Source organism: Delphinapterus leucas, chromosome 19, assembly GCF_059928025.1.
Source record: "Delphinapterus leucas isolate spDelLeu-1000000601 "Yukka" chromosome 19, BTC_Dleu_Yukka2, whole genome shotgun sequence".
In the NCBI taxonomy this organism is placed as follows: domain Eukaryota; kingdom Metazoa; phylum Chordata; class Mammalia; order Artiodactyla; family Monodontidae; genus Delphinapterus; species Delphinapterus leucas.
Genome location: NC_143147.1, coordinates 22,993,831 through 23,021,711, shown reverse-complemented (window position 1 = coordinate 23,021,711; position 27,881 = coordinate 22,993,831). Strand labels below are relative to the sequence as shown.

The 27,881-nt window shown below is 55.4% G+C and overlaps 1 protein-coding gene across 15 annotated transcripts; it reads left to right on the top strand.

Annotated features, from left to right (window-relative positions):
* The first annotated feature begins 69 nt into the window (after positions 1-69).
* FOXN1 (forkhead box N1) lies at positions 70-26,149 on the top strand. Of its 15 annotated transcripts, none has more exons than XM_089900712.1 (9): positions 70-305; positions 11,982-12,118; positions 12,509-12,967; positions 15,293-15,406; positions 17,202-17,332; positions 18,652-18,748; positions 21,931-22,138; positions 22,334-22,825; positions 24,588-26,149. In XM_089900712.1, the coding sequence occupies exons 2-9, from the start codon at positions 11,996-11,998 to the stop codon at positions 24,902-24,904; spliced, it is 1,941 nt and encodes a 646-aa protein (XP_089756838.1). In that variant the 5' UTR covers positions 70-305; positions 11,982-11,995; the 3' UTR covers positions 24,905-26,149. The 15 variants fall into 15 exon arrangements, with proteins under 15 accessions (XP_089756838.1, XP_089756839.1, XP_030619110.1 ...); XM_089900713.1 differs by having other exon boundaries at positions 11,967-12,118; XM_030763250.2 differs by having other exon boundaries at positions 71-305; positions 11,987-12,118.
* Positions 26,150-27,881: the final 1,732 nt, after the last annotated feature.

The window sequence follows — 27,881 nt, the reverse complement described above, 5'->3', positions numbered from 1 at the left end:
GTCCAGGAGGAGGGAGGCGTTGGGGGGACCAGGGCGTGGCCAGGGCGGGCACAGGAGCCGGTACCTGTCAAACAAGAGCCAAGGAACAAACTAGGTTCTTAGTCACCTTGCTCTTCTCCCCGTTTTGGCATCAGCCCCTCGGGGCAAGGGGAAGCTGATACCATAATTATTGGCTCGCCCAGAAGCTGCCTCCCCTCACCCGACGTCAGCACAGACCCAGGACGGCCGAGCTGACGGACTGATAGACAGACGGAGCTCCTGGCCCCCCAGACCCCGGCCCCCACGCCGACCTGCTTCACTGAGCGGTAAGAAGAGACCCGGCCTAAGTCAGCCGTGGAGGCCAGCAGGGCTGGGCCAGGGAATGGGGAGGGGGGTTGCCTTTTTAATGGGTCCTGGGAGTGACTGGGAGCACCTGGGTGCTCCCTTTCCTCTCGCTGCAGCTCAAGGGAGAATCAGGAAGTGAGGTGAGTGCCTGGAGGGCAAGGAGGACCCCCTCCTCCTTATTCCTCCCTCTTCTTCCTGTTCCAGGTTGTCTAACTTCAATCCTTCTTGCTGTAGTGTGGTTTTTCGTTCTGGTGTTTCGTGGATTTTCTCTGTGTGTCTCTGTGTGTTGGAGAGGGTGTGCTTAGCCACCCTGTGCTGGAAAAAAGTAAGGACACAGAGGGGCTAAAATTGGAAAACTAGAGCTGAAAGACAGGGAGGCAGATTCCCAATTTAGTGGCTTTTCCAAGTGGAGAGGGAGAGCCCAGCTCTGGGGGCTAGTTGGTGCTAAGGGTGTCTGTTGATCAAGGAATCATTCACTGCCCCTAAGCAGCCTCAGCTGGGGTCTAGATGCCCAGGCCTGCACAGAGGACTGGGCTGCAGGAAGGAGAGGGCGCAGCTGGTGGAGAAGCAGACAGGTGGCGAACAGGTGCTACGGCCACAACCTGATGCTGCACTCAAGGCAGAATCCCCGGGAGGTCTGGACCCCAGAAACCAAGAGGCCTGGTGAGCAAACCTGGGATATGCAGGGAGCTCTCAAACCCTGGACGCCTGGAATTGGGGGTCTGGGGAGCAAAGGCCCTTAGGGAACTGGCCAGAGCAGCAGGAAGACCCCTCTGGCTCCCATGGCTTTTCCCCACCCCCTATCTGATCAGGTAAGGTTCTGGCATTCCCCGTGGAGTCCCCAGGCCCTCCCCAAATGTCCAAAGAAGCAAGTTAGATTAAGAATAGACTCGAATGAGTGGGCGTGTTTGCCTCTTGTCTCTGCGCGAGGTGTGGGGAAGATATGTTTGCGTGTGCATTGTGGCCCGTCACGGCTGGTCAGCGGGAAAGGACCTGGGTGGAGAGGGCGCATCCTCTCGAGAAATCATCTCATCCATTCCACCTGCCTCTAGGCTGGTCGTTTCCCGAGCCAGGCAGGTCTGCCCCCTCCTCACTTTCCTAATCCTGAGGGAGGAAACTCGGGCATTCACTCACAATCCTGAAGTCAGTCCTTCCTGGAGTCTGAAGTCACTGCTGCTGCAGGATCCAGCTCTCCCCGCCCCCATAGGGTTCTCCTTTCCCTGCTGATAAAACCCAGTTCCTCTGGGCTGATGGGAGGGTGAGAAGGATTGGGTGGCATTGCACTCCAGTCCTGTCCCCGTCGGGCCCAGCTCAGGCCCTTTTACCACCTTGGGCATTCCCTGACCCCCAGGATGCAGGCAGTAGAAGGGCATCCCCAACTGATTGGGGCAGCACCTCTGTTCCTGGACCCCACTCTCGTGGTGGGCCAGGTAGGGCCAGAGTGGGGCTGGGTCCTGGGGAGGCTCTGGTCCTCAGGAGTGAAGGTACTGTGAGGAGAGGCACATGTCCTCTCAGCTCCCTGCCCGGCCCCGCCCATGCCGCCTCTGCGGAGCTCAGCTCTGGGCTCCAGGGCCTGCCGAGGCACGCTGCCCCCCCAGGCCCGGCGCCTCACTCACCTCCCAGGGCCAGGAACCTGTTCTCCCGGGAATGCTGGGGAGTTCTCAAAGGACTTTATTTCAGTAAAGGACTTTATTTCTTGATTCTGCTCCTGGGAAGGCAAGAGAAAGATTAGAGAGTTGGGGCACCCTCCCTGCTCCCCATATCTGTCTCATCCACACACTAACCCCATAGGACCCCAACCAACAGCTGTACCTTCATTCATTGTGAGACGGGAGAAGGCCTGGGACAGTTGAAGACAAAGGGGGAAGCCCACTGGTGACACTTGCCTTCTGGGAAGATGTCTTATGTCCCCACTTTGGTCTCAGGGAATGCCTTCCTTTAGCCCCCATGGAGAGTTCCATCTGCCCTCTAAGAAAGTACCACTTCCCATGGGCTCTCCATCCTTTTCTGCCAGGAAGTCCTTCCTGCTGTCTAACCTCCCTCCTTCCAGCTTGAGTCTTCATGGACCAGCAGAGCCCCCACTGCCTACACAGGGCTCAAGCACCTAGCTAGAGACTGTTACTAAGTCACACTGAAATTTCTGAAGACCTTGTGTACAGGAAGGGACAGAAATAAGGCCCCATGCCCGCTGCCCCTCTATTAGTCTCTCTGGCTCCATACCCTGGTGAGAAGGGGGCTGTTGGGAGACATTTCTGCCTGCCTCCCCTTATTCCCCTATAACAGAGGGATGCCAGGGACAGAGGTCCCGCAGATATGGCCTCCCCTCTTACTTTCCCAGTCACAGCCCACCGTCCCTGCTGAGGCCTGCAGGAGGGAGTTTTTAGCAAGCTGAGATTGGCTTCTGCAGCAGGAGAGATTGACATTAGACTTCAGAGAGACGTTTCAGCATTTTAAATTAAGTTCACCTGGACTATGTGACCACAGGAGGTGGTTTCCTGAGTGGAGAGACAACCATTGATCTGTGATGGGTGTGGCTGGGCTGGCGACATGCCCGGGAGCAGGGGAATGACAAGATGACCTCTGGGAGAGTGGGTCTCAGAAGCATCAATCAAAGGTCCCTGAGTGATTTTGCTCTTTCTCATTTATTCCTTTCCATCCTTTGCCCCTTCTTCCATCTCTGTGCCCATCTCCAACCTCCACCCCACTGCATGCATAACCTCTCTACTCCACCTGTCTTTCCTTTCACAACCCAACTCTACCCCCATTCTCATCTCTAACCCCAATCCAGCCCTCTTCCTATCCAACCCACATCCCCAACCCCAGTTTCAAGTCCACCTCCACCACCTTATTTCTCTCTTTGCTTTCTCCCTCACCTCCTCAGCCCCAACTTCATCCTCATCCCTAACTCCATCTTCCCATCCCACACCATTTCCACCTCCCCAGGATGGATCTCTCCATACACCAGAGATCCCCTTTGGAGGTCAGCGCCCCTCATCGGTGGCCCCGCCAGGTCCTGGTATGTCCTCCACATTCTCCCAGTGTTCAGGACAAAATGGATTGGATAGGATCATCCCTGGAGAAGCCCTCAGCTTCCTGATCTTATCTGGACTTTAAAGGCTGGTTGCTGGCCAAATAGTAAAAATGAGTTCAGGTGCAACAAGACAAGTCTGATGTCCAGATGGACCTCTCAACACTGCAGGTGTGTGGCAGGTCAAGTGGGGAGATGAAGAGACGTCCTTAGAGGGCCCCAAAGGGAGGCAGTGGCAATGTTTTTGGGGGGTGCTGGGAGCATAACCGATCCTATTAAGCATGGCCAGGCCCAAGGCAAGGAGATGGACAGAAGCTAAAGCAAGGAAGCCTGCTGGGTTGTTTAGGAATGACTGCAGTCTTGAGCATCCCCAGTCTCTACCCCACCTGTGGCTCTTGCTTAGTCAGCTCAGATTAATGGAGCCGGGGAGAGAATTAGCTGAATCGTGATCTCTCAGGGAACTTGCCTCAAGAGCCAGCTATGAGTCACAGAGAAAAGGAAACCCATGCTCTCATGGCTACTCTGGAAGGTGCAGAGGGTAGGTACCACTCAAGACCCCCCAGGATGCAACAGAGAGTTTCCCAGAAGTCTGACCCTAACCCTCCACCCCGTGCTCATGGGAGGACACATGATCAGTCTACTTCAAGCCCTGCTCCCCCAGCCTGAAACTACTGCTTCTGATAAACTACAGACAACCTGGGCAGGCACCAACACACACACACACACACACACACACACACACACACACACACACACACACACACACCCAGAATAGGGCATGTCCCTGGAACTGGATCACCCGGAGACAGTTGGAGATCTTACATACACTTGTAAATTCCACAGCCATGTCCCAGACTACACCAGCCCATCATTCTTGGAAGGCATAGGATGTGCATGAGGACACACACACACACACACACACACACACACACATATCACTGTGGTCAGAAAACCCAATTTTCAGACTGTCCACTTAGCAGAGGCAGAGTGACTGCAGCAGTATTCACCATCAGAGGTGTCCCCTGCTCCATCTGAGAGGAGTTCCTGGAGCCCACATTGGGCCCCACGGAGCATGTGGCTTTGGAGAAGAGGCTCAGCCTCTGGGGCCTTCTCATGATATGTCCAATCTGCCCAAGGTGGGAAAGGTTTTGGAGAGAAAGTTCTTTGGGATGACAATGCCAAGCCCAGGAGGATCTGTGTGTGTGTACGTGTGCTCTGGGTGGCTTTGGAGGAGAGGTGCCACCAGTAGGTATTTGTCTGGTACTAGATCTGTATCATTAGTAGTGGTGGTGGGATTAATATTCCTAATAATAGATTGGTAATAATGAGCAGTCCTTATGATAATAATATGTACAGAGCATGAGAGGCCCCTGGCTTAAGGGATGGTTAAGTCCCTGAGCCATCTCAAGCCCCCAGTAAGGTGAGCAGGCAGAAAGGGGTCTGGACCCGTCCTATGTAGAGCACCCAGGGAGGGGCAAATGGTTGAAGGGGCAAAGATCTCAGCCCGCATCCCTCTCCTGAAATCCAATGGGCCTGGGACCCCAGGGGAGGAGGCAGGGGCGCCAGGCAAGACGGTGTCAGTTTATCTTCCTCAGAGGATTTTGACACCCTGCTTCTCACTCAGTCCCCAGGACAGCCAGGTGAGGTATGTAAGGCAAAGAAGAGGATCCCATTTTATAAAGGAGGCAATGAGGTTAATTTCTGTGACTAGCCCACGCTGATGGCAGAGCTGGGAGAGGAGATTCTAGGGTCCTTGGTCAGGAGGACTCCCTGTGCGGGAACAGGCGGGCTTTGTAAGGCGGCTGGGGGTTTCTGAGATAATAAATGCCAATCTAGAGGATGAGGTGAAACAAGGCCCCAGTCATCGCTGTGGGTCTCACCTCTCATATCCTCAGCCATCAATCACCAGCACAGCCAATTAACTCCACAGCCAGTTATCAGAGCAGCCCACAGGAGGCCGGAGGGGGGACCACCAGGCTCAGCCCTGAGCGACTTTGTTATGGGGGAAGGACTTCTGGGACACTGGATCACAGAGATAATGGGTGCTCAGAGGAGACCAACTTCATCCCACCCCCCCGCCCATTCCCCTACCCTCTTTAGCCAGAGTGGCTTGAAGAAGCATGCTGTAAGGAAGGAGGAAGACCATATGTTACCATCTATGAAAAATCCTCTTGTTCCTTCAGCCACTGCCCACCTCACCATCCACTCTTGGATCCCTTTCACAGCTAGGCAGACTGAGGATTAGAAGGAACTTTCTTTGGAAATCAGACCGCTGCTTTCTGAACACTGCCCCCTGGGAGGACTAAACAAGCAAGGAATCCCCACTCTTCAGGAGCCCAGCTCTCAAGTCGGGCCCCAGGGGCTCTAGGTCACCTGGCTCATATACGAGTCCCTTGCCAGACCTATTCTCACCATCAGACCCAGTCATGCCTTTAAAAATTCCTGGGGAAGGTGCGGGGTGGAAGTCACCTTCTCCCTAAATCTCACATGTAAGGGTTTCATGATCTTGGAAGAGAGAATTTTGCCTCCCCCTCCCCCTGCTAAACTTGGAGGGCAAGATGACCTTTCTCCTGGGCACAAGATCTGGAGATGGACTCACAGCCTCAGAGCCTGAACTCCAGAGGAGGCAGGAGGAAGGAAAAGACAGACCATGAATGACACCAAAGACCAAAAGATTCCTGGGGGTTGGGGGTGTTTAGGTGGGAAGTGTCTTGGAAAGAGTCACCTAAGGAGTAGGGAGAACCCAGCAGAGCCAATCTCTCAGACCAGGTGTCCATAGCAGAGGAGAAAAGGGGGCCTGGTAAGTGTGTCTCAGAAAGAGATGGATGGGAGCTTTGAAGGATAGCATTTCTTATTTCCTTGAAACCAGCACCTCTTTCTTCCCATCTACCAAATGAGCATCCATAGGCAGTTCAAGGACACCCATTAATCTGTCCCACTGTCCATTCATTCACCTGTCTGTCCGTCTGTCCAGCTTTCCATCCAGTCATTTGTCCACCCATCAATCTGTCCATTTCACCCACCCACCTATCCTTCCATTCATCCACCTATCCCTCCCTCCATCCATCCATCATCCATCCATCCAAGGAGGTCAGGCCCCACTTGGTCTCCCCAGGGCTGCTGGGAAGGGCCTGTGGTCCAGTGGCATTTATGGGGCATGTGACCTGCCTGCCTGGCCTGCGGAGGCAGCCCCACCCCGGCCCTCAGGCAGGGGGCTGGTCCAGGCATGTGGGAGTATTTATACCTCAGTGGAAGCTCCTGGGGAGTTCCTGGGCTGAATGACTCCCCGAAGAAGCCGTGATGGTGGCCATGGCCCAGAGCCTACTGTGAGTGCTTGGATTCAGCTCCTTTGGGGCCAAGGCTGGGTGGCAGGGGCTGGGAACGGGCTGGAGAGATGGGAAGCTGCCCACGATGGTCAGGGATGGTAGAAAGGAAGGGGTTCTGGGCAAAGGAGAATGGGGGAACCGGAAGCTGTTGGAGTTCGACATCCACAGCCAGGCTGGGACCCACCCTGCAGGAGGGATGAGTCCATTGCCATTTACTAGCCCTCGGTGAACGGCAGGAAGGATACGGCAAGAAGACTAACATTACAAGAGAGATTACATTACGGGTTAGACATCGGGAAGAACTTCAAGGTCGGCCCCAGGCATGCGAGGTGGTTCGAGTGCCTTTTCAGGACGGGCATACCGAGTTCTGCTCTAAGACAAGCCTACTTCCAGAGGCAGAGGGATGACTGAAGTGGCTTCAGGAGAGCCCTGGTTTGGGGAATGGGAACGACTCAGCTGCAGGTGTCCGTGGCTCAGACTTGAGGAAAGCATCACATGGGGGACATGATCACTCTTCATCCTTTGTTCTTATTCCCCACTCCACCCCCTGCCCTTTACATCTGTAGTTGCTTCTCAGAGCGCTTTAATCAGATCTCAAGGCAGGGGCAGCTGACCCACTTCCTGATACCGAGTCAGGGTCAAGAGCCAGAGGGGACAGGATTTTGGCCTCAGAACCCCCAACCCTGATGGGAGCAGAGGAGCTAGAAACCCCAGACTCCCAGTATCCAGGGTGTCCAGCCTCAGGAGTGGCCCCTACCAAACTGCTCCAGGGGACCCCTCCCAGCAGCCGGGAGGGTGGAGCCTGGGTGAGGCCACAGGCAGCACTGGGCACGGTCCCCACCCCTTGTAAAACATGCTGCCACAGCCAGCAACAGAAACCATTAAGGTGGAACTCTACCATCTCCACCTCTCTGTAAAGGGCAGGTAGGAGCAGCCCTCATGGGAGGGAGTGTGTAGGGCCCAGTGAGGGCCCTTAGTGTCCTCTGTGACTCAGCCGCCCACGTAGGGTACAGGGACAGACCCTCCCAAGGAAACCTCCAACCTTGCCCCTCACCTGCCAATCTGGCTTCCAGGTGTGAGCAAGGAAGTTGAGGTGTTCCTGAGGTGGGGCTGTGTAGCATAGTGGTTAAGCACTCTAGCTTTGAAGCCTGTGTCTGAATCCTGGGGAGCATCATTTACTAGCTGAGTGAACTTGGGCAAGTCAGGTTAACCTCTCTGAGCCTCAGTTTCCTCGTCTATAAAATGGGGGTGATAATACAGCACCTCCTTTCTGGGGTATAATAACTCACCCAGTTGTTCCTGGTCCCCTTGAGGATTTCCTCAGAGAGGTCCCTCCTGAAGAAAAATCAGAGATGAGGGCCTAACTGACAGCTCTGTGGACCATATACACATCCACAGGACCAGCTTCAACATCTTTAGATGCAAATGGTCCCAGCGCATCATTTTACTTATAACGAAACTGAGTACAGAAAAGGGGAAGTGACTTGTCCAAGGTCACACAACCAGACAACAGGGTGCCCCCCGCTCCTACCCCACAAATGCCCCCTCTGCCTTAATCCTGGGGTACTGGGAAAAGAGTCTCTGAGGGGTGGGGAGATATGCTGGGTGGAAGGGACAAAAGACCTGGCTGTTCGTGAGAAGGACACAGAGCAAAGATTTGATAACACTGGTTGTTGATCCTGTGTTCATTCTTTCTGAGGAATTTCTTCCTCGTCATGCTTCCTACTCAGGTTAGCATTTCTTTCTTCCCTCCGACTCCAGGAAAGATCAAGTCTACTTCTTCTGTCCCTACCCCTGCCCTCCCACTCCTCAAGGATCATGGAAGAAGGAAAAGTTCTGAGAGTAGGGGGTAGACAGAATACCTGGATACTAAAGTGGTCTTCTGCTAAAGTTTTGCCAGCGTTGCACCCCTGGAGTGGTTTGGGGGCGTAACTGGGGCTCTGAGGTCTGAGACGCAGGAGATGTGGCTTTCAGTTTTAACTATGTGGCCCTGGGCATGTCATTTCTCTCTGGACCTTAATCTTCTCCCCTGAAAAATGGGATTAATGACATTTCTCCCCTACCAGTGCTGTATGATAAATGCTCACCCACCAGCTCTCCAAAAAAAAAGGACTAATTTGTAGCATTTGCAAATTTCCTTGGGTAAATATTCCCATCAAGGCCAATATGGGCCAATTTCACCAAAAATGGATTTGCAAAGAGATGGGTACAGTTGGCCCTAACAAGTCCATAGCAGCTGGCTCCAGCACACCACTGCCTGCTACTCTCTGGGGCAAAGGGAGGATGAAATGAGATGACAGATACGAAGGTGCTTTGTAAACTGCAGAGTGCTTTATAGATGTGGAGTTGTGATTAGGAAAGTCCTTACAGTCCAAGGGACCCCAGGGCACTGTCCACCATTGAGAGCCCTGGCCTAGCTCTAGCCCAAAAAGAGAGCAGGTTGTGGGTTGCGGAAGCCCACACTGAGTGGCAGGGTCATGAGTGCCATCAGGGGTAGCTCCTGGGATCCAAGGAACGAGGAGAGCTGACTGGACCTCCTGCACTGGTTTGCTGACGATATTTGCAGACACACATCCTATTGTGGCCCCTGAAACTGCAGCAGGTAGCGTAAAGATTAGTCATCAATGAAAGACTCCTCGCGAATGCAGATGCCAGAGCCCGGGCGCTGCAACCGTCAGAGGTCTCTTGAGGGATCCAAAGCAAGGGTCACCTCCCCTTCCTTCCTACTCTAATCCCTGGGAGTTTCTGCAGCCATTCTCCCTCAGGGGAAAGGCTAAAATGATCTCTGAGGCCAGAGGGTCAAGAGGAGGGAAGTGTAGCCTCTGCCAATGGGGGAGGATGATGTCAGGGAGATGGAGGTGGGAGGCAGGAAAGAGGAGTTCCCTCTGCTCTCCTGGTCCTTACCCCCAGAGCTCATCATTTAGAATAACTCTGTCCCACTGCTAATTATTAATAATAGCTATCATTTACTGAGCACATCCTATGCATTAAGTTATTTGCAAGCAATATATCATTTAACCCTCCAGAGAGGTACGTACTATTAGCCCTATTTTATAGATGAGGAAACTGAGATCCGAGGAAGGACGCTGAGCGAGTTGCCCAACCAAAGTCCCACTGTTAAATGGGATTCAAACCCAATCCTGACTCTAGAGCTTCTGAACTAGATAATGTAACATTAAGAGCTCCACCAGCTACTCGAGAAAGGGGTCAGGGACTAAGGCAGCCTCATCCCTCTCTCCACAAGGGGGGAGGTGGGTCCACAAGCCCTGTTATCAGAGGAGCAAAAGGAGATACAGAGAACTGCACCGTTTTTTCAAAGTCACACAGCCAGGAAGTGACACAGCTGGGACTCAAACTTGGGTGAGCCCAAATCCCAAACCTTTGCTCTTAACCATATGTTCTTCTGCCTCTGGAGAGGAGAGTGACCACCGCCCCACGTGTTACAAAGCCCAAGACCTGGGGGAGGAAGGGGCCCAGGCTTGCCTCTGGTAGGCCTGGAGAAGGCCTTGGGAAAGCACCTCTGGACCAGGGCCAGGAGTGGCAGGCGGGCCCGAGCTGTCCAGGGGCTGTCCAGGGAGCAGGGGCCGGGCCGCGCAATCATGCGGAGCCAGAGATGGGCTGCCCTGCACCTCGGGCCCCAGGCCTGCTCCACCGTGGTGTCCAGTTACGGCCAGCTCGGCGCTTCCCTGGTCACGCCACATTTAGCATTGCCGAGTGAGCGGCACCGGGACATGGAGAAGGGGCGGTGGAGACTCTTGAAGGGGCGGGAGAGCCTCCACCAGGCCCCCACCTGGACCCCAGCTCCTAGCCCCCTCTGCCACTGATCCTCTGAGGGACTCTGGGCAATTGCCCTCCCTTCTTTGTCCCCACTACCCCCTTGTCAAATGAAGGAGAGAGCTTATTTAACAAAGATGTACCAACCCCAGGCTGGGCACATGGGGCCACCACGGCCATCCCTCCCCGCCAGAGCTCCTGGGAGAGCAGGGCTGGGGAAATGCAGTTCTCCTGCTCTGCCGGAGGGGGTCTTGTGTGTGTGTAAACCTCGTGCTTTTCTTGTTGTTTGGCGCCTAGCCCATGCACCCCCCACTCTGACCCCCAACAAATGAAGAGACTGAGAGGAGTGTAGCCTTCAGAGTCAGACAGATCTGGGTTCAAAACTTGACTCTATCAAGGATTAGCTATGTGACTTGGGCAAGTCACTTAACCCCTCTGAGCCTCAGTTTCTTCGTCTGGAAAGTGAGGTTAATAATGCCCCTCACTCACAGGATTATTCTGACAAACCAATGAGAAAATTCTCCTAATCATTTACACAGTGGCCAGCCCAGAGCAGGCTCTCAGCAAAGGGTGGCCTTTCTCAGAAACCACTTGGGCAAAGAGGAATAAATTCAGGAGAAACTCTTTGCAGGTGGTGGAGAAGGAAGGCAGAGAAGTGAGGGTAGTAGTAGTAAGAACCATACTAGTGTTATAAAGCAGAGGCTAACACACCATTGTAAAGCAATTGTACTCCACTAAAGACGTTAAAAGAAAAGAACCATGCTAATAATGATGCTAATAACGAGAGCTGGCATTTATCGAGCGCTTACTGCATGCTAGGCACCGTGCTAAGTTCTTCATGTGCATGATCTCATTTAATCCGGCATCCCCATGAGGGCGGCCCTCCCTCTCCCTCTTTCTACAAATGATTGATACGGAAGCTCAGAAAGCCTCGCTAACACAGCTAGCAAGGAAAGGCAAAGGCTGGCTTTGAGCTGAGTCCTCTTAACCACTCAACTGTGCTGGGTACAGAGTTCTCCTATAATTCTAGAAGGTCTGAACAGCAAGAGCCCTCCATGTCACCTAGTATAGGCCCTGAGTTTTTCGAAAGGTGAGTGCAAAGCTCAGAAAGGGCACTGGCCTGCACAGAGTCACGGGTACTTTGGAGTGTGGAGGACATAGGAGAAAACCAAATATGCCAACACGTTCCACAGTGGGCCGGTGGTGGCATCCCCAGTGCCGTGGGGGATGCCGGCCAGGCTCACGGGGCCACGAGGCATCCAAGTCCCCTCGAGTCCACCAACCTCTCTCTCCCTCTGTGTCCTTCATACTCTGTCTCTCCCATTGTTTATCTGCTTCCTTCTGTTTCCGATGTTCCTCTCAGTTTGTCTGTTTATCTGTCCCTGTCTGTCTGTTTCCCCCTCTCATCAGACATCTGGCTGGAGTCAGGGTCCCAGCCCGGGGATGGGGTGGGAGTGGAGGTGGTGGACTTGGGCTTGGTCAGCCCTGGACGGTGGTCCTCACACTCATCACAGCTGGCTTTCTTCGAGGCCAGGACTGGGTGATGGTGTCGCTACTCCTGCAGCAGTCTGACGTCACGCTGCCAGGCCCCACCAGACTGGAGGGCGAGCCCCAAGGGGACCACATGCAGGCACCGGGCCTCCCAGGCTCCCCTGCCCCACAGAACGTAAGTACCAGGCACTTAGGTCCAGGTTGAGGCCAAGACCTGAGAGGTGCACGAGCAGCAGGTGGACTGTCACCCCCACCCCCCAGGGACCTGCCTGCATCTGTCTTGTCCCTTCCACCAGCAAATAAGTACCCGGTGACTCCCAGATCCAGAAGTGTCAGACCTGGGCCTCTGCTTGTCCCTTCAGTCTGGGGCTTTCCCAGGGCAGGGCTGTGCATCCATCCTGCTGGGGGCGACCCAGGTTTAGAAGCAGTGTGCTCTCGTCAGATTGGGGTTTCCAAGGGCAGGCTATGTCTCGCCAGAGCTCAGCCACAGACCCTTTACCTTCGCACAGAGTAGGGTCCCGGTGCAGCTTCCGCTCACAGGCTCTCTACCCTCTGTCCACCCCAGAAGCATGCCGGCTTCAGCTGCTCATCATTTGTGCCCGATGGCCCTCCAGAGAGGGCACCCTCACTGCCTCCACACAGCCCCTGCGCCGCGTCACCGGGTCCTGAGCAGGTCCACTGCCCAGCTGGCCCTGGCCTGGGCCCCTTCCGGCTCTCACCCTCAGACAAGTACCCCGGCTTCGGCTTTGAGGAGGGCCCGGCAAGCAGCCCCGGGCGCTTCCTCAAGGGCAGCCACGTGCCCTTCCATCCATACAAGCGGCATTTCCATGACGACGTCTTCCCTGAGGCCCAGACCGCCTTGGCCCTCGCTGGACACTCCTTTAAGACCCCAGGGGCACTGGAGGCCTTTGAGGAGATCCCCACAGATGTGGGGGAGCGTGAGGCCTTCCTGCCCGGCTTCCCAGCAGAGGCCTGGTGCAACGGGCTCCCCTACCCCAGCCGGGAGCACAGCCCCCAAGTCCTGGTGAGTACCAGTGGCCGGCAGCCATCCCACCTACCCCCATCCCAATTCCTGGCAGCCCAGAGCAAACCCCCCACCATCCCTTTCCAGAACTTTCCACTCAGGGTCAGTGTGCACCAGGAAAGCAGCAAGCTCAGAGAGCTGGGGACTCTAGGCTTCATTCTGGGCCTCCAGGTCAGCTGGGCAAGGGTCGCTGCCCTGGCCTGGTGTGGAGGGGACAAGGTTGGGGAGGCCGGTCAGACCGAGGAAGCTGGAAGCTTCCCAGAGGCTCCTGAGTCAGGATTCCAGTGTGCAGCTTCTCTCTGTTTAAGTGTCAAGAATCTCCAGCCAGACCTACAGGCCCATATGCAAATGTCAGAAGAAAAACACATTCCAGAGGCCAAGAGAAAGGGTTTAGGGAGGAGCCACAGGGCACAATGTTCTCTCCAGCATCAGCCTACAGAGTTGAGAGAGGACTTAATTCTTCTCAAAGGACACTCTGGTCCCATTCTTTACCCGGAGTGAGGCCTGGGTATATTCATAGGAATACCTTGAAAGCACCTTGAAAGCTCATTTCCTTTCATAGCCCTACCCACAAGCTGTGTGACCTTGGGCAAGTCACTTAAGCTCTCTGAGCCTCATCAGAAAAGTATCGTTAATAGTACCTCATAGGCTTGTTGCCTTGGGAAGAGGAAGACTATTAGGGAGCTTTGCTCCCCACTCCCCAGCCTGGGCTGTGCCTACTCCAGATGCCCACCAGCTCTCCTTACCTCTTGCTTTCAAACAGGCTCCCATTCAATCCACAAGCCACCCCCAAAAAAAGCCTGTTTCCCAGGAGTGGAAGATAGAGAAGGCGCTGGGCTCCTACCAATTGTGGCCAAGACGGAGTCTGCTTCTGGTTCTGGGGCCCTTTGACGGCGTCTTCCTCAGGCCCATTGAACGTGGCATCAGCCCCCAGTAAAGGGACCATCATACCAGTTACTTCCCCCTAAATGTCCCCTCAGTGCCAGCCCGTGGTCACTGTGCCAGATGCTTTCTTTCAAGTGCCCTGTTTCACCCTCATGACAACCCTCTGAAGAGTTCCCACTGACCCCATTTTGCAGATGAGGAGACTGAGGCTCCATAGAGACCAAGTGACTTGCCCAAGGTGTCTCTCAGCCTATAAGAAGTGAGGCTGAGGTTTGAGACCACTTTCTTACACACACACACACACACACACACACACACACACAGTGTAGAGAAGAGTTTGGGCCCAGAGACCCACAGCAGGCTGGTTGACTCTGAGTGGTCTTGGGCACATCACTTCCCTTCTATGGGCTCAGCCCCACCATCTGCCAAATGATAGGGCTGGACACAGTGTTTGTGGCCCTTCGAGACCTGAGACTCTATGATTAGGGTTATCGCTGCATCAGCAATCCCAGGCACACCCAGAAAGAGCTCACAGCTGACCTGACCCTCTGGGCCCAGATGCTGGTTCCCAAGGCCCCAGGTAATCCCAGGAAGAATGGTCCACCTGCTCTTGGCCTTGTTTACCTTCCCGTTCCTAGCTGCACACTCTGTCTGGCCCTACTCTATGCTGGCCCCTGGGGGCTCCATGTGGGGCTCACAACCCATGGGAGGCCAGGATCTGGCCACCACCACCAGCAGCAGCTGCAGGCTCCCTCTGCCAGAGTGAGAAAGGCCACGGGGCTCCAGCAGACCAGCAACTGTGTAGACTCCCCAGAGCAGAGAGCAGAGGCTCTGAGTTGGGGATGGCCAGAGCAGAGGGGACTTGCTAGCCCCCTCCAGAGAGCCTGCCAGAGTTCCCTTGGGCTTTGCAGAAGAGGAAGTGTCAGGACCTTGGGGGCCCCAGCTGGACCAACCTCTCTGGCCACTTCCTGTGCTCCCCTCACCATGGCTCTGCAATGGGAATTCTAGAGCAGTGGTCCTTTGCAGACTGCTCTGAGGGGCTGGTGGCTCTGAACCAGCAAGCAAGTCCTGAGCCGGGCTTGGTGAGTGGGGTCAGGCAGTGCACCCTTGTGCCATTCCAGGGAGACCTCTGGTCCTACCCCAGCTTCAGTGTGACCAATGACAAGTCTCCCCCATGTCCCCAGACAGCCCAGCCTCAGTCTCTCACCTGCAGGGAGGTGGGGGGATGGGAGCCCTGTCAGTTCCAGCCTCAGCTCCACCACTAACTTGCTGAGTTCCCTCAGGAAAATCCCTGCCCTTCTCTGTTCCCCATTTGTTCTCCAGGAATAAGCTCTGGGGGAGGCAAAGTAGGGGTTGCTTTTGTGTAAGGTTCGAGACACAGAAGAGAAAAAGGAAGAAAAATATGGTCCAGCTCGGTCATCTGTTATTTTTTCCTTCCAGCAGGAGTCAGAAGTTGAGGTCAAGCCCCCACCTCTGGAGAGCGGTCCAGGGATGTACTGTTACCAGCCCCCCTTGCAGCATATGTACTGTCCTTCCCAGCCCCCCTTCCACCAGGTAGGTCTAGGGCAGGTGGGCAATTTTCCCCAGGGTCTCAGGATATTACATGTGTGTGTGGTGTGCGGGTGTGTGTGTGCACACCTGGATGGGCAGGTAAGGACAGCCGGGCCCTGAATCCCAGGCTGGGCCACCTGGGGTGGGGAACAGGGGTTCATGGGGAGGGAAGCAATCGCCCTTCTCTTGGGGTGGGGCTTGTCTGAGACCCTGGCAGTGCCTGAGAGGTCTCAGGAAAGAGAGTGGGACTGAGACTGGGGCAGGGCTGGATGTGAACCAAAAAGGGAGAGAAGAGGAGAGCTAGAAAAGGACTGAGCAAAGAGAAAAGGAGTAAATGGGGTGACACACAAGGCTGAGCAGACCAGGGCACAGTGGGCTTTCGTCTGGGTCAGCCACCATCTTATGTGGCCTTGGCCTCAAACTTCCCTTTAGCCTAGACAGGGTGGAACCAGGAGTGAAGTTAGGGGGCCTTCCCAGTTGGAGGTTACAGGTCCCCATCATCTCTGGCCCTATCCCCCTTCCCACCCCACTGCCCAGCCTCAGCTCCTCCCAGACGTACAGGAAGCCAAGTAATTGACCCATACTGGCATGGGATGGAGGTTTTTAAAAAGGGAAAGAAAAGAGTCCTAGAATAGCCAAGCAGCTCCCAGGAGCCGCCGGGCAAGACAGAGCAAGTGGCTGCCCAGCACCCAGCTTCATCCACCTGCAGCCTGGCACTGAGACAGGCCCTGCCTGTGGAGCAGGTTCTGCTCCCAGCTCTTTGGCATTGGCCTTGATCTTGGCCAAGCCAGGGAGGCAGGCAGGTGGGCGGGGGATGGGGGTGTGTTGGTCAGACTGCCTGCTTAGTGCGGAGAAAGAAAGAGAAGGAGGGAAGCAGAGGAAACACAAGAGGGATCATCCTCACTCCATGAGGAGCCTGGCTGGAATAGCCGAGCCCTCCTGAGGGTCACGGTCTGACCCAGGGTAGGAATGTCCCTGAGGCAGCCTGGCCCAACAGGAACTGAGCCACAGCAGGGTTAAGGGACTACCAGACCCTAGACGGCCTCGTCACGCCCAGCCCTGTCTTGATGCCCTCTATTTTCTGCACCCCCTCCTCGAACAAGATAGCCACACCCAGGGCTTTATGGAACCTGCAGAGAGGTGACTCAGTCACTAAGTGTCTCTCGGGTGACCTGGAAAGATCACTTCGGCCTGGAGCAGATGGGGGAGTCAGAGTTTCCTACCCACCCTCACCCCCGTAAAACACCATCCCTGGCACCGCACCCACTCCCTTTGCCATAAAAACCACCTCCTACCCTCGCCTGCCCACCATCATGACCAGCCCTTTCAAGGAGCCACTGAAACTCATAAAAGGTGGCAGTGCCCAGCAAATGCCCAGGCTGGACACCCCACTTCCAGCCCAACCACTCCAGGAGATACCAGAGAGGTCTGGAGCACCTGCCCAGAAGGGTACAAGGGCCTGGGCTACCCCTCACACTCTCTAGCTCAACTCCTGTCATATCACCATGGCAACCAGAGTACCTAGAGACCTGAGAGAAAGATGCTGGAGGAAGGGAGCTCTGAGGCCTCTGAGATCCTGAATTCTGGAATGTGGATCTCCTCACAGGCCCCTGAATAGCTGCATCCTTGGCCAGCATCCTGATAGCTCTTTGGGGCCCATGACCATTGTGGTGGAGCACATGAGAGAAGAATCTAGCCTCAGTTCCTTCTCTGGATGTATATGAATGGGGGCAGGGAGCCCCCTTCCTTGGGAAGACTGGTTACCATGGCAACCACTCTGCCCCTTTGACCTCTACAGTACTCACCAGGTGGCAGCAGCTACCCTGTACCTTACCTGGGCTCCTCACACCATCCATACCAGCGGATTGCACCCCAGACCAGCACCGATGGGCACCAGCCTCTCTTCCCAAAACCCATTTACTCCTACAGGTACGTTTCTCAGCACTCCTGAGGTAGAAGGAAGAGGGCTGAGAGGACCCTGGGGAAACTGAGACATGGAATCCCTTGAGGTATAAGGGTAATGGCAGGGAGTGGAAGTCATAGCTAGTGGACTTCCAAAGGATGCTATAGAGAAGATTCCAGCATGGGGCAGGGGGATTGACTAGTTCACCTCTGACCTCTCATCTCACCCTGGGGAGCCATGTCTGTGGCTCAACTCAGCAGGTGCTGGTGCCCTGGATGAGCCCGCTAAGTTCTAAACTGAGAGTTTAGGGGGGATGATTCCCCCCTTCTCCCTCCCTCCTCAGATATAGAGAGAAGCTTCACCCCAAAGCTCTGCTGGAAGTAAGTGAGGGATGAGGTCTGCAGATGCGGCTCAGTTATCCAGCATCTGCCAGATCTGGTGCAACTTCTCTGGCGCTGGGGCTACAAGTACCAGGCCAGCAGCACCCAGCCCATCTGGGAGACCTTCCATCTGAACTTTCATTCATCTAACCAGCATCGATACTCGACCTCCTGTGTGCCAGGCCCCTCATGGGGTCAGGTCATCAGCCAGTATGAGCTCAGGAGAAGGAAAAGGAACTTAAACATCATCCAGGAGCACAGAGAAGGGGTTTGTGGAAGGCCAGATGATGAGCAGAAAGGAGCACATGCAATCTTTGGAGTCCAGTAGAACTGGGTTCTACTCCAGGCTCTGAATTTATTAGCTGTGAAACCTCAGGCAAGTTACTTAATCTTTCTGAGCCTCTGTTTATTCATCTGTTAAAAAAAAAAAAAAAGAGAGAGAACTGCAATGTTCAGGCCTTTGGATGGATTAAGTGAGAGAATATGCTTGGCACTTTTTAGGGACTCAAAAAACCTTAATCCCCTCCCTTACTATCCAACATTCATGCAATCGGCTGAAGGCTGACTGGTAATGACAGCTTCCATTTAATGAGTGCCTTCTATGTGCTAAGCAGCATGCTTAATCCTCACGACTCTGAGACAGCTATTACTCTCTTCACTTCAAAGCTGAGGAAACTGAGGCTCAGAGAGGTTAAGGCACTCACCCAAGGTCACACAGCTAGTGAGTGGCCAAAGCCAGGATTGTAACCCAGCTCTCTCAGATGCCACGAGACCCTTGTATATCAGTAATTCCCGACTTCAGTGGACACTTTCTCATTCCTTCTCCTCTGGACCTCATAGGGCCTCTCACGTGTGAATTCTGCAGCAGACTATTCTTCCTTGACTATTCCAGCCAGGGCGGGGGTCGGGGGAAGACTCCAGGCCAGGTCAGAGGTTCAAACTCTCAGAACTTTCTCTGCCTTCAGCATCCTCATCTTCATGGCCCTGAAGAACAGTAAAACCGGGAGCCTTCCCGTCAGCGAGATCTACAATTTTATGACGGAGCACTTTCCTTACTTCAAGGTGAGCCCCAAATCCACTGCACCCCGCCAGCCCCAGGCAAGCCAGGCCTCTCTGGAACCAGAGGATTCCGTTGGGAGGTGGGAGATGAGTTTGAGTGAAAGCCAGGAGAGGGTGTGTCCCCCACATGTTTCCCCTTGTCTCCACTTCAGAAGGACAGTTCTGTGTGAGGAAGAGAGAGCTCAAGCCATTCACCAAAAGTCATACAGCAGGCTGGAGTCAGACCTCATGCTGGTGGAAGGTGGACATGACAATTCTGATAGGCTTCAAGGAGCGTCCACCTACCCCAAATGGGGAGAGAGAGCTTGGGAAGAAATGCGAGGCTGTTCCCACCGCTGCCCCCGGGATGCTGTAGGACTGGAGGAATTGGGGTAGGAGCTGGCCAGCCAAGGTGACACAGGATGCTGGGGCTGCAGAACTCATTACCTTCCCGGGAGAGATTAGGATCTGCCTCTGTGGGCGGCAGTCTCAGCTGTAGTTCTGCCAGAAAGCAGAGTGTGGGCTTCATGGTCTTAGAGTGTCCTAGGGGACTGGCTGGTTCCCCCGACCTTCCCATGGACGGGATCTACCAATAATTTCTATCACCCACAGAAGGGGCTTCTGGGGCTCTAGCAAACTCCCTCCCTAGAGGCAGGACAGATGCCCTTCTCTCCATTTACTCAAGGCCAAACATCAAGTGGGACCACTTGCCGGCTCAAGCTCTCTGGCTTTCCACACCACCCACTTCCCTTGTCTGATGCTCCCCAGGCCCTCCAACAAAAACCCCTTCTTCTGGAGTGGGTGCAGGGGAGGTCAGAGCTTGCGTGTGAGGGGTGCCTTCTCCAAGGCCTGCACCCTAGTGGATACATTCTCACCTTCTACCCAGGCAGAGGGTGGGAGCTGCGGCCCAGGTAAGCCAGAACCCAGCTCCACCTGCCAGTGATTTCTGGCCCCACCATCTTCCCAGCTGTGCTGTCTGGGGGTAATTTGAGGCTGATATTCAAACAGGCTTGTACTTGCCGAGCTGCCATCAGAGGAGGAGTGGGCAAGGTGGTCAGAGTTCTGGCCAAGAATGGAAAAGTATGGTCATCCATCAAAGGTCCTGGAAGGGAGAGGAGGAAGGAGAGTTGTCACTGGGATTCAAGAAGCATCAAAGCCAGTATCCAGAGCTGCCCCTCTACCCCAGCAAGTCAGGGGACCAAAGCCTCCCTGGCCTATAACACTTTTAGAGGGTCCCCTAGGGCTTCAAGGAGCCAGGCCAGAGAGAGGGAAGTGAGGGCCCTGCCCCATTCCTCTCAGCCTGTCCTCCCCGCCAGCTCCCAGCCCCTCCCTACGTCTCATCTTCCTGGCTTAATTATTTTTCCTGGGAGCTGTGTAATCCCTGTTTTGTAGGGCTGAGTAGTGAAGAGGTCTAACTGCTTTTTTTTTTTCGGTTCCAGTTGTTGTTCTTAGCCAGTTGCATCACTCCCTCACTCCCAAGTTTACATTTGACTTCAGAGAGAAAGCATCTGTGAGGATGGGTCAGGCCCCAGATGGTGAAAGCAGTCCTATGGGGTGAGCTGGGCAGGGCCCTTAGTTAGGGAACAGAATTGGAGTCTGGGCTCTGTCACCACCTCCTTGTGTGATCTAGGGCTAGACCCTTTCTTCTCTGGACCTCAGTTTCCCAGTCTGTAAAATGGTCAGGTTGGACCTGTTGGCGCGTAAGTTCCTTCCAACTCTCACCGTTCCCCTCTGACCCACCTAAGAAGTTAGTTCAAAGATCCTCTGCCCCCTCTATCACTCACTCCCCAGTTGAAGGTCATTTTTCTGGGCAAGGACAGTGTGGACCCTAGGGTGGGCAGCACTCATGCCCAAGGCAGCTGAGATGGGCGTCCTGAAGCCCTGTGAGTCAGAGATGTGGGATTGGGGAAGTTCCAGCCACAGGACATAATTGCTAGCGCTGACCACCCCTCTTCCAAACAGGAAGTGGCTGGGGTGGGGGCTGCCCTGGCACCCCCAAATCACAGACTTATGGGGCCATAAAAGGGCCCAGTGCCCATTAACTCTGCCCACAGCCTTGACTCCTAGTAGGGACTGTCGTGGGAGTTGAAGCTGAATTCCCCAGCTGGCTGGTCCGGTGGCTCAAGAATTCTCTGTCATGACCTTGGGAGCCTTGAGGGTCATCTCAACCAGGCCCCTGACCCAGGCCAGCGGCCCCTGAGAAAGGCTCCAGCAGCTTCTGCGAGCAACTTGCAGTGACGCTGGCATCAGGGCCCAGTTCTGCTGGACGTGATTCAGCCTGACTGCTCCCTGGGGCAAGTGAGCTGGGGAGGAGGGAGTGGCTGCCCCTCATTAAGCAGAAACTGTGAGCTGGAAGGGAGAGGGGCCGAGGGGCGAGGGTAGAGGGACCTCATCAGCCAGAGCAGGCACTCTGCCCACAGTCACCCCTGCTGGGCCCAGGACTGTCACAGAGCCTGGGACAGAGCTGGAGGTGGGGGGAAAGGGGGTGCCCCCTGGCACCCCCGCCACGGCCTCTCACCCAACTGAGTCAGCCTAATAGTTTTTACAACCCTCCCTGGGCGCAATTACTGCCCTGGTGGCATGACCAGGCCTCCTAATGGGTGTTTATTCTGTTGGCATGAGCACCGCCCGCCTGAGGGCTGGCCTCCCCATCAGGCCACGCCCCCCAGGCACACACATATGAACACTCACAGCCACACACACAGACAACCATGGATACCCACATACACACCCAGAGAGACTTTCTCACACACACTCATTTCTCAGGGACACACATGCCCTCATACTCAGAGGACTCCACAGACCTACATCCCAGAGACAAACTCACAGCAGGGAGAGCTCAGCGTAGTGAGTCCCTCTCCACAGACGGGTCCAAGCACAGGCCTGAGGACCCAGTGGGGAGTGGCCCAACCGCAGGCTGGGGAGGGGCGGGGCCGTCCGTAGCGCCCACCAGCCCTTCCTTTATGAACCTCCTACGGCCGTCTCTGAAGGGCATGGAGTAGGACGAAGGCAGATTTTAGGTGCTAATAACTGTGAGCAAGGCTCTTGCCCACCCCTGCCCCACTACTGAAGGGTACCGAGTGTGGGCTGGGTGCTGACGAGGACGACAAGCCCCAGAGTGGGTGGCAGTTCTGTGCCCAGATAGCAAAGGAGTTTTCTGGCATCGGGACCCCGGCCTGAATTCTTGTCTTGCTCTGCTCCGGCAGACGGCGCCTGATGGCTGGAAGAATTCTGTCCGCCACAACCTGTCTCTTAACAAGTGCTTCGAGAAGGTAGAGAACAAATCAGGCAGTTCCTCTCGCAAGGGCTGCCTGTGGGCCCTCAATCCAGCCAAGATCGACAAGATGCAGGAGGAACTGCAGAAGTGGAAGAGGAAAGACCCCATTGCCGTGCGCAGAAGCATGGCCAAGCCAGGTGAGGCTAACGGCCATGCAGGGAGGGGCCCAGGTTGCCCATGAGGCAAAAAAATAAGAGTGGAGGAGGCAAGAAAAGCTGAGCAAGGAGAACTGATAAGTGAGGAAAGCGTCTGAGTGCGGTTCTAAGGCTGGGAGCGTTCGTGGGGAAAGGGAGGCCTCATGGTGTCTCTCTCTCTCTCTTGGGCCTTTTCAGAAGAGCTGGACAGCCTCATTGGAGACAAGAGGGAGAAGCTGGGTTCCCCACTGCTCGGCTGCCCACCCCCTGGGCTGGTGGGCTCAGGCTCCATCCGGCCCCTGCCACCTCCAGCCGGGTTCTCCCAGCTGCTGCAGTCAATCCACCCAGCTCCGGGCCCCATTCGTGGCAAGAATCCCCTGCAGGACCTTCTTGGGGGGCACGCACCCTCCTGCTATGGGCAGACATATTCGCACCTCTCACCAGGCCTGGCCCCTCCCGGACCTCTGCAGCCGTTGTTCCCACAGCCAGATGGGCACCTTGAGCTGCGGGCCCAGCCGGGCACCCCCCAGGACTCGCCTCTGCCTGCCCACACCCCACCCAGCCACAGTGCCAAGCTGCTGGCTGAACCTTCCCCAGCCAGGACCATACATGAAACCCTGCTGCCAGACGGAGACCTTGGCACTGATCTGGATGCCATCAATCCCTCTCTCACTGACTTCGACTTTCAGGGTGAGCTGGGGATGGGAAGGGAGAAGTGGGACAGTACTGGAGAGGGACATCTGGCAGTGTGGCCCGTCCCGTCTAAGTCTCCAGGCTGTGGCCTGCTAACTAACTGCCGGGTTTCAGGTCAACTGGAGCAGAGAAGGCCCAAGCTGGGTCGGGGGTAGTGGTGGTTAAGGGTCGAAGAGGAATGTACTTGCCCCCATCTCCCTCCTCCTGGTGCCCTTGAACAGGTTCCAACTGACCTATCATCAAACCGCTCTCAGCTCTGGGTGGGCTGGAAAGGGCCCGATGTTCCATTCCATATTCGGTTGTGAGTGACCGATGGTCTGAACATTCCCAGAAGCGATTGCATTTTCTGAGTTCATCTTCTAATGCAGAGGAAGGAGACAGATCTTCCCCCTGGAAGAACGGAAGGCCTCAGAGCTAGGCAGGTCCCGGGGGGAGAGGTTCTATCTCTTCCGTTCCATCTTGCCTGTTCCATCTCTGCACGTGGCCAACCCCACCCATTCCCATCTAATCTCCAGTGCACCCCCAGGTCCTGGTACTGGCCACAGGGGATTTGAGGAGGGTGCTGACCCAGGCCTCAGACCTTCTGTGTGCACTGGGGTAGGAGACATCCACAAGCAGGTGGGGGCAGCCGACCCTCAGAGATCTCCCAGTCTGATGGGGAGAGAGCCCAGGTCTTGGGAAGCTATTGTTAGAAACGAGCAGCTAGAGCCTACCTCCAGAGGTAGGGAACAGGGCTCAACAGCCTCAGAAGAAGCTATAGACATGTGAGCTACCATAAGCATTTACCTGAGCCCTACTAACTGTCAGGCATCTTGTGAGGCGCTTTACATTTGCTCTCTCATGTGTGCCTATAGGATAGGAGGGATTATTCAACCCATTTCACAGATGTGTGCCAAGGTTAAGTAACTTATTCAAGGTCACTTAGCTAGAAAGAAGGAAAGTTAAGGGAATTCCGTGGCGGTCCAGTGGTTAGGACTCCGCGGTTTCACTGCTGAGGACACAGATTCAATCCCTGGTCGGGGAACTAAGATCCCGCAAGACGCGCAGGGCAGCCAAAAAAAAAAAAAGAGAGAGAAAGAAGGAGAGTTAGGATTGGAACCCAGGCAGCCAAGTTCAGTCGAGGGTTTAGTTCAGCTCTCTTCCTCCAGACCCTGCAGCCCCGATACCCAGGGAAGGAGCTCCAGGCCCTGGGCTGCCACGATGCAGGTCACACAACACACAGAGGAGGAGCCGGTGGCAGCACTGTTTGCTCCCGGAGTCAGTGCTTCCTGGCTTTGCTCCCGTCCCATGGGCCCTGCAGTGGAGGATGCCCAGGGAGCTGAGCCCAACCAGCTCACTGGATGCAGCAGTGCATTGTTGGAAGATCCTTGGTCTGGGCTGCAGATCCACCTTCCTTGGGAGCCTGGGCAAGAGCCAGGGTGAAGAGTTCCTGGGGCTCCCTCCCCAGGGTAACCCCAGAATGTATAACATCTGCATCAACCCTTCCAACAGGCAGCTCTCAAATCCTTGATCATCTCCCCCACCCACAAGAAAAAGAGCCACACAGATCATCTGAGCTATGGCTTTCAAACTGTCCTACGTGGGAGGAGGAATCAGAGAGGTTCTGCAACTGCCTGGGGTCACAGAGCTAGTGCCAAGGGTCTGTTCTCCATTCAGTGTTACCCCAATCCTGCTCTCTTTAGCATGTGAGAGCATGGGGTGGGAGGCAGGCAGGGCTCCTTAGTGCCTCCCAGTGACGCCTGTTCTCTCCCCCAAATAGGAAACCTGTGGGAACAGCTGAAGGATGACAGCTTGGCCCTTGACCCCTTGGTACTGGTGACCTCACCCCTGACGTCATCTTCAATGCTGCTGCCCCAACCCCCATCCCCATCCCACTGCTTCCCCCCTGGGCCCTGTCTGGCAGAGACAGGCAGTGGGGCAGGCGACTTGACACCACCAGGCAATGGGGGCTCCGGGGCAGTGGGGGACCTGCATCTCACCACCCTCTACTCAGCCTTCATGGAGCTGGAACCCATGGCCCCCGCTGGCCCCTCTGTGTACCTCAGCCCCAGCTCTAAGCCCATGGCCCTAGCGTGAGCTATGCTCAGTAGCTGCTCCAGCCTTTGCCTGGCCTGGAAGTCCCAGCTGGCCACCCATGTCGGGCTCACCTTAAAGGTCAAGGAAGGAACACACTCGCTGTCCCCTGTGCCACTAAGCCAGCTTGTTTGTTAGCTGGCAGCTGGGGGTGTAGAAGTCACCACCCAGGATTCTGCCCCTCACACATTTCTGCTGCCTGGTACACGAGCTCCTCGCTCAGGGCCCCTGAAGAGCAAGTGTCTGGGCAAGAAGAAAATACATTCTCCCTAGCTCACACTCATCCACACTTAAGCCCTCATGCACATATGCACGGGCGCACATGCACAGACACACAAACATACAGTTATGCAGACATACACACACACACACACATACCTTATATCCACAGGAATCAGAACTACATCACAGAGCCTGACTTCATTTGGGGGGCAGCTGAGGGCTTTGGCTACCAAAAGCTCAGGGCCCCCATGCCAGGTCCAAGACCACCATGGAACCCCATTCTGAGGTCCACGTTCTCTGCAGGCCCGTTCCCCTCCAGGCATGATCTTTCCCAGAAGCCCCCTGTATTTATTCTCCCATCTTCATCCCAGCGGCCCATCAAGAAGGAGGAGATATGGAGTTTCTCCCCAGGTTGTCTGTGGGCCCACCCCCGGGGGGCTGCAATTCATCAGCTCCCGCCCTGCCAGGCTCTACCTGTCCTCAACTTAAGCTCTCTCTGGCCTTTCCCAGGATGACACACAGGAGGGGCAGTGTCCACCCCAGGACCAAACTGAGCCCAATTCCGACACAAAGTGTTTGGAAAAGCCCTTGCCCTCAGAAACTTGAAAGTGTTCTTTTCTCCCAGCCCTGGGTGCAGGAAGGGCCCCTCCAGGTCACTACAGTCTCACTCCTGAGAAGTTCATGTAGTTTAGGCCCCAGCTTGTGAATTACTTCCAGCTGTCTCAGGCAGCCTGGGCATTCAGGGAAGGGAAGTCTGGTAGAGGCTGGTGGGGCAGCACCCATGCCCCCTTTCTTTGACTGCTTGGCAGACCCGGGATGCCCCTGGAATGAGGGGCTGTGACCCAGTTGCCCTCCATGCCCTACCTGAGAGCCCAACCCCTACCAAGTGGGAGCCTCAGCCTATCCAGGGTCTGAGGGTGACAAGAACCCCCGGAGGTTGGCCCCAGGTTCAGATGAGACACAAGCAGAACTCTTGAAGAACTGCCATTGTCCCCTGTCCTGGAACAATAAAGCAAGTGCCTTGTGGTCTCGGCTACCAAGTTTTCTTTTCCGGACCTCCCCACCCTGGGGCAGAAATGTTAGGACACACTGACTGTAGACTCCCTGGTCCTGTGATTTTACCCCGACCCTCACCTAGGACTGTGAAGTTTCAATCCAAAGAGTGAGGTATCTCGGAGTACTTCCTAACCAGCATGGGGAGGATGGGGCTGGCGGGGAGAACTTCCCCCAGGAGAACTTCCAAAAGGATTGGAAGCAGCAGCTGCCCTGCCCAGAGGAAGGGAGAGGGTGCCCTTCCACCACACCCCTTCGTACCGAGATCTACCCCTCCCTCCTCTCACCCTGCATCTCCTCACACAAGAAAGGGTCACTTCCCTACCCTGGCTGTGCCTTGCTGCCCCCACCTTTCCCTGGCTCGGCTCTGGGTTCCACAGATGACATGAATGGACCATAGCCCTGGAGGGTGGTCTCTGGAGGGTCAGGGGCCCACTCAGTCCCACTTAGGGTACCACCACCAGGCAGGCTGCTGTCACCAAACAGCAGCCCGAGAGGCAGCCCCACACTGCCTGAACAGGGCTGGGGCAGGTGTGGGAGCCAAAAGCACATACATGGACCTCAGACCATGAGTCTCAGAGCAGCCACAGGTGGGTCTTTTGCTTAGAAAGTTCTTCCAGGGGCTAGGCCTAGGGGCAAGCCAACACCACCTGCCTTCCCCAGAGGACAGTTCTGCATAGGATCCCATAATAGAACCCCGCCCTACATCAGCACCCTCCCTCACAGAGGCTCTAAGTCTGGGGCCGGGGCTAGAGGGAGAGGGCAGCGCAGGGAGTGGGGGAAGGCATGGGCAGCCAGTGCACCCACGAGGGAGACGCCCCCCACGCTGCGCGCCGCAGCCCAGCCCCGCAGTATAGGAAGTAGTGAAGGCTCTCTGTCAAGCCCCCAGCTGATGTTGCACCCCAGCTCTGAGCAACCCCAGGCCTGTGTCTTGATACCCAAGACCCCAAGGGCTGGGCAAATGTTTCGCGGGAGAACCCACTTCCTTGCGTCAGACGCTCGGACGTTGGAGACTCAGACAACCTGCTCTACACCTCCAGCCTAGGCAGCAAGCAAGGACATCTCCAGGAGACCTCAGTCCGACCTCAGTCTTTGGGCCCATTCGACACACCTACGAGTAAGCTTGCCCCTGTGCAAGTAGGACAGGTGGCAAGCAGATAAGACTTGGGGGTCTTATGTTTGCTTGTTTGTTTGTAACCAGACTGGCCCTTGGACTTAAAACTGGTGGTGTGGGGGGGGCGGGGGCGGGGGCGGCTTCCCTCTGAACTGAGCCTCACACTTCCGCTCATATGCTGCCCCCTGCTGGCCACCTATCAGCATGTGTTCAACCACCGTTTAGAGTGAGGAACAGTCTGAATGGATGCAGGGTCTGCATGCTCTAACACTATCCACTAGTCCTCTATTTGTGGGGAATTAACCCTTTTGTTCAGGGGCTCTAAACATGAGGGTTCTAAAACTGGTTAGAATTCATGAGTCCATGAATTTGAATAAAGGAATTACACCTTCATTTTCACTCATCTCTACCTCGAATTTAGCATTTCTCTCAATTAAAAAATGTCACCTATGGGCTTCCCTGGTGGCGCAGTGGTTGAGAATCAGTCTGCCAATGCAGGGGACACGGGTTCGAGCCCTGGTCCAGGAGGATCCTACATGCCGCAAAGCAACTAAGCCCGTGCACCACAACTTCTGAACCTGTGCTCTAGAG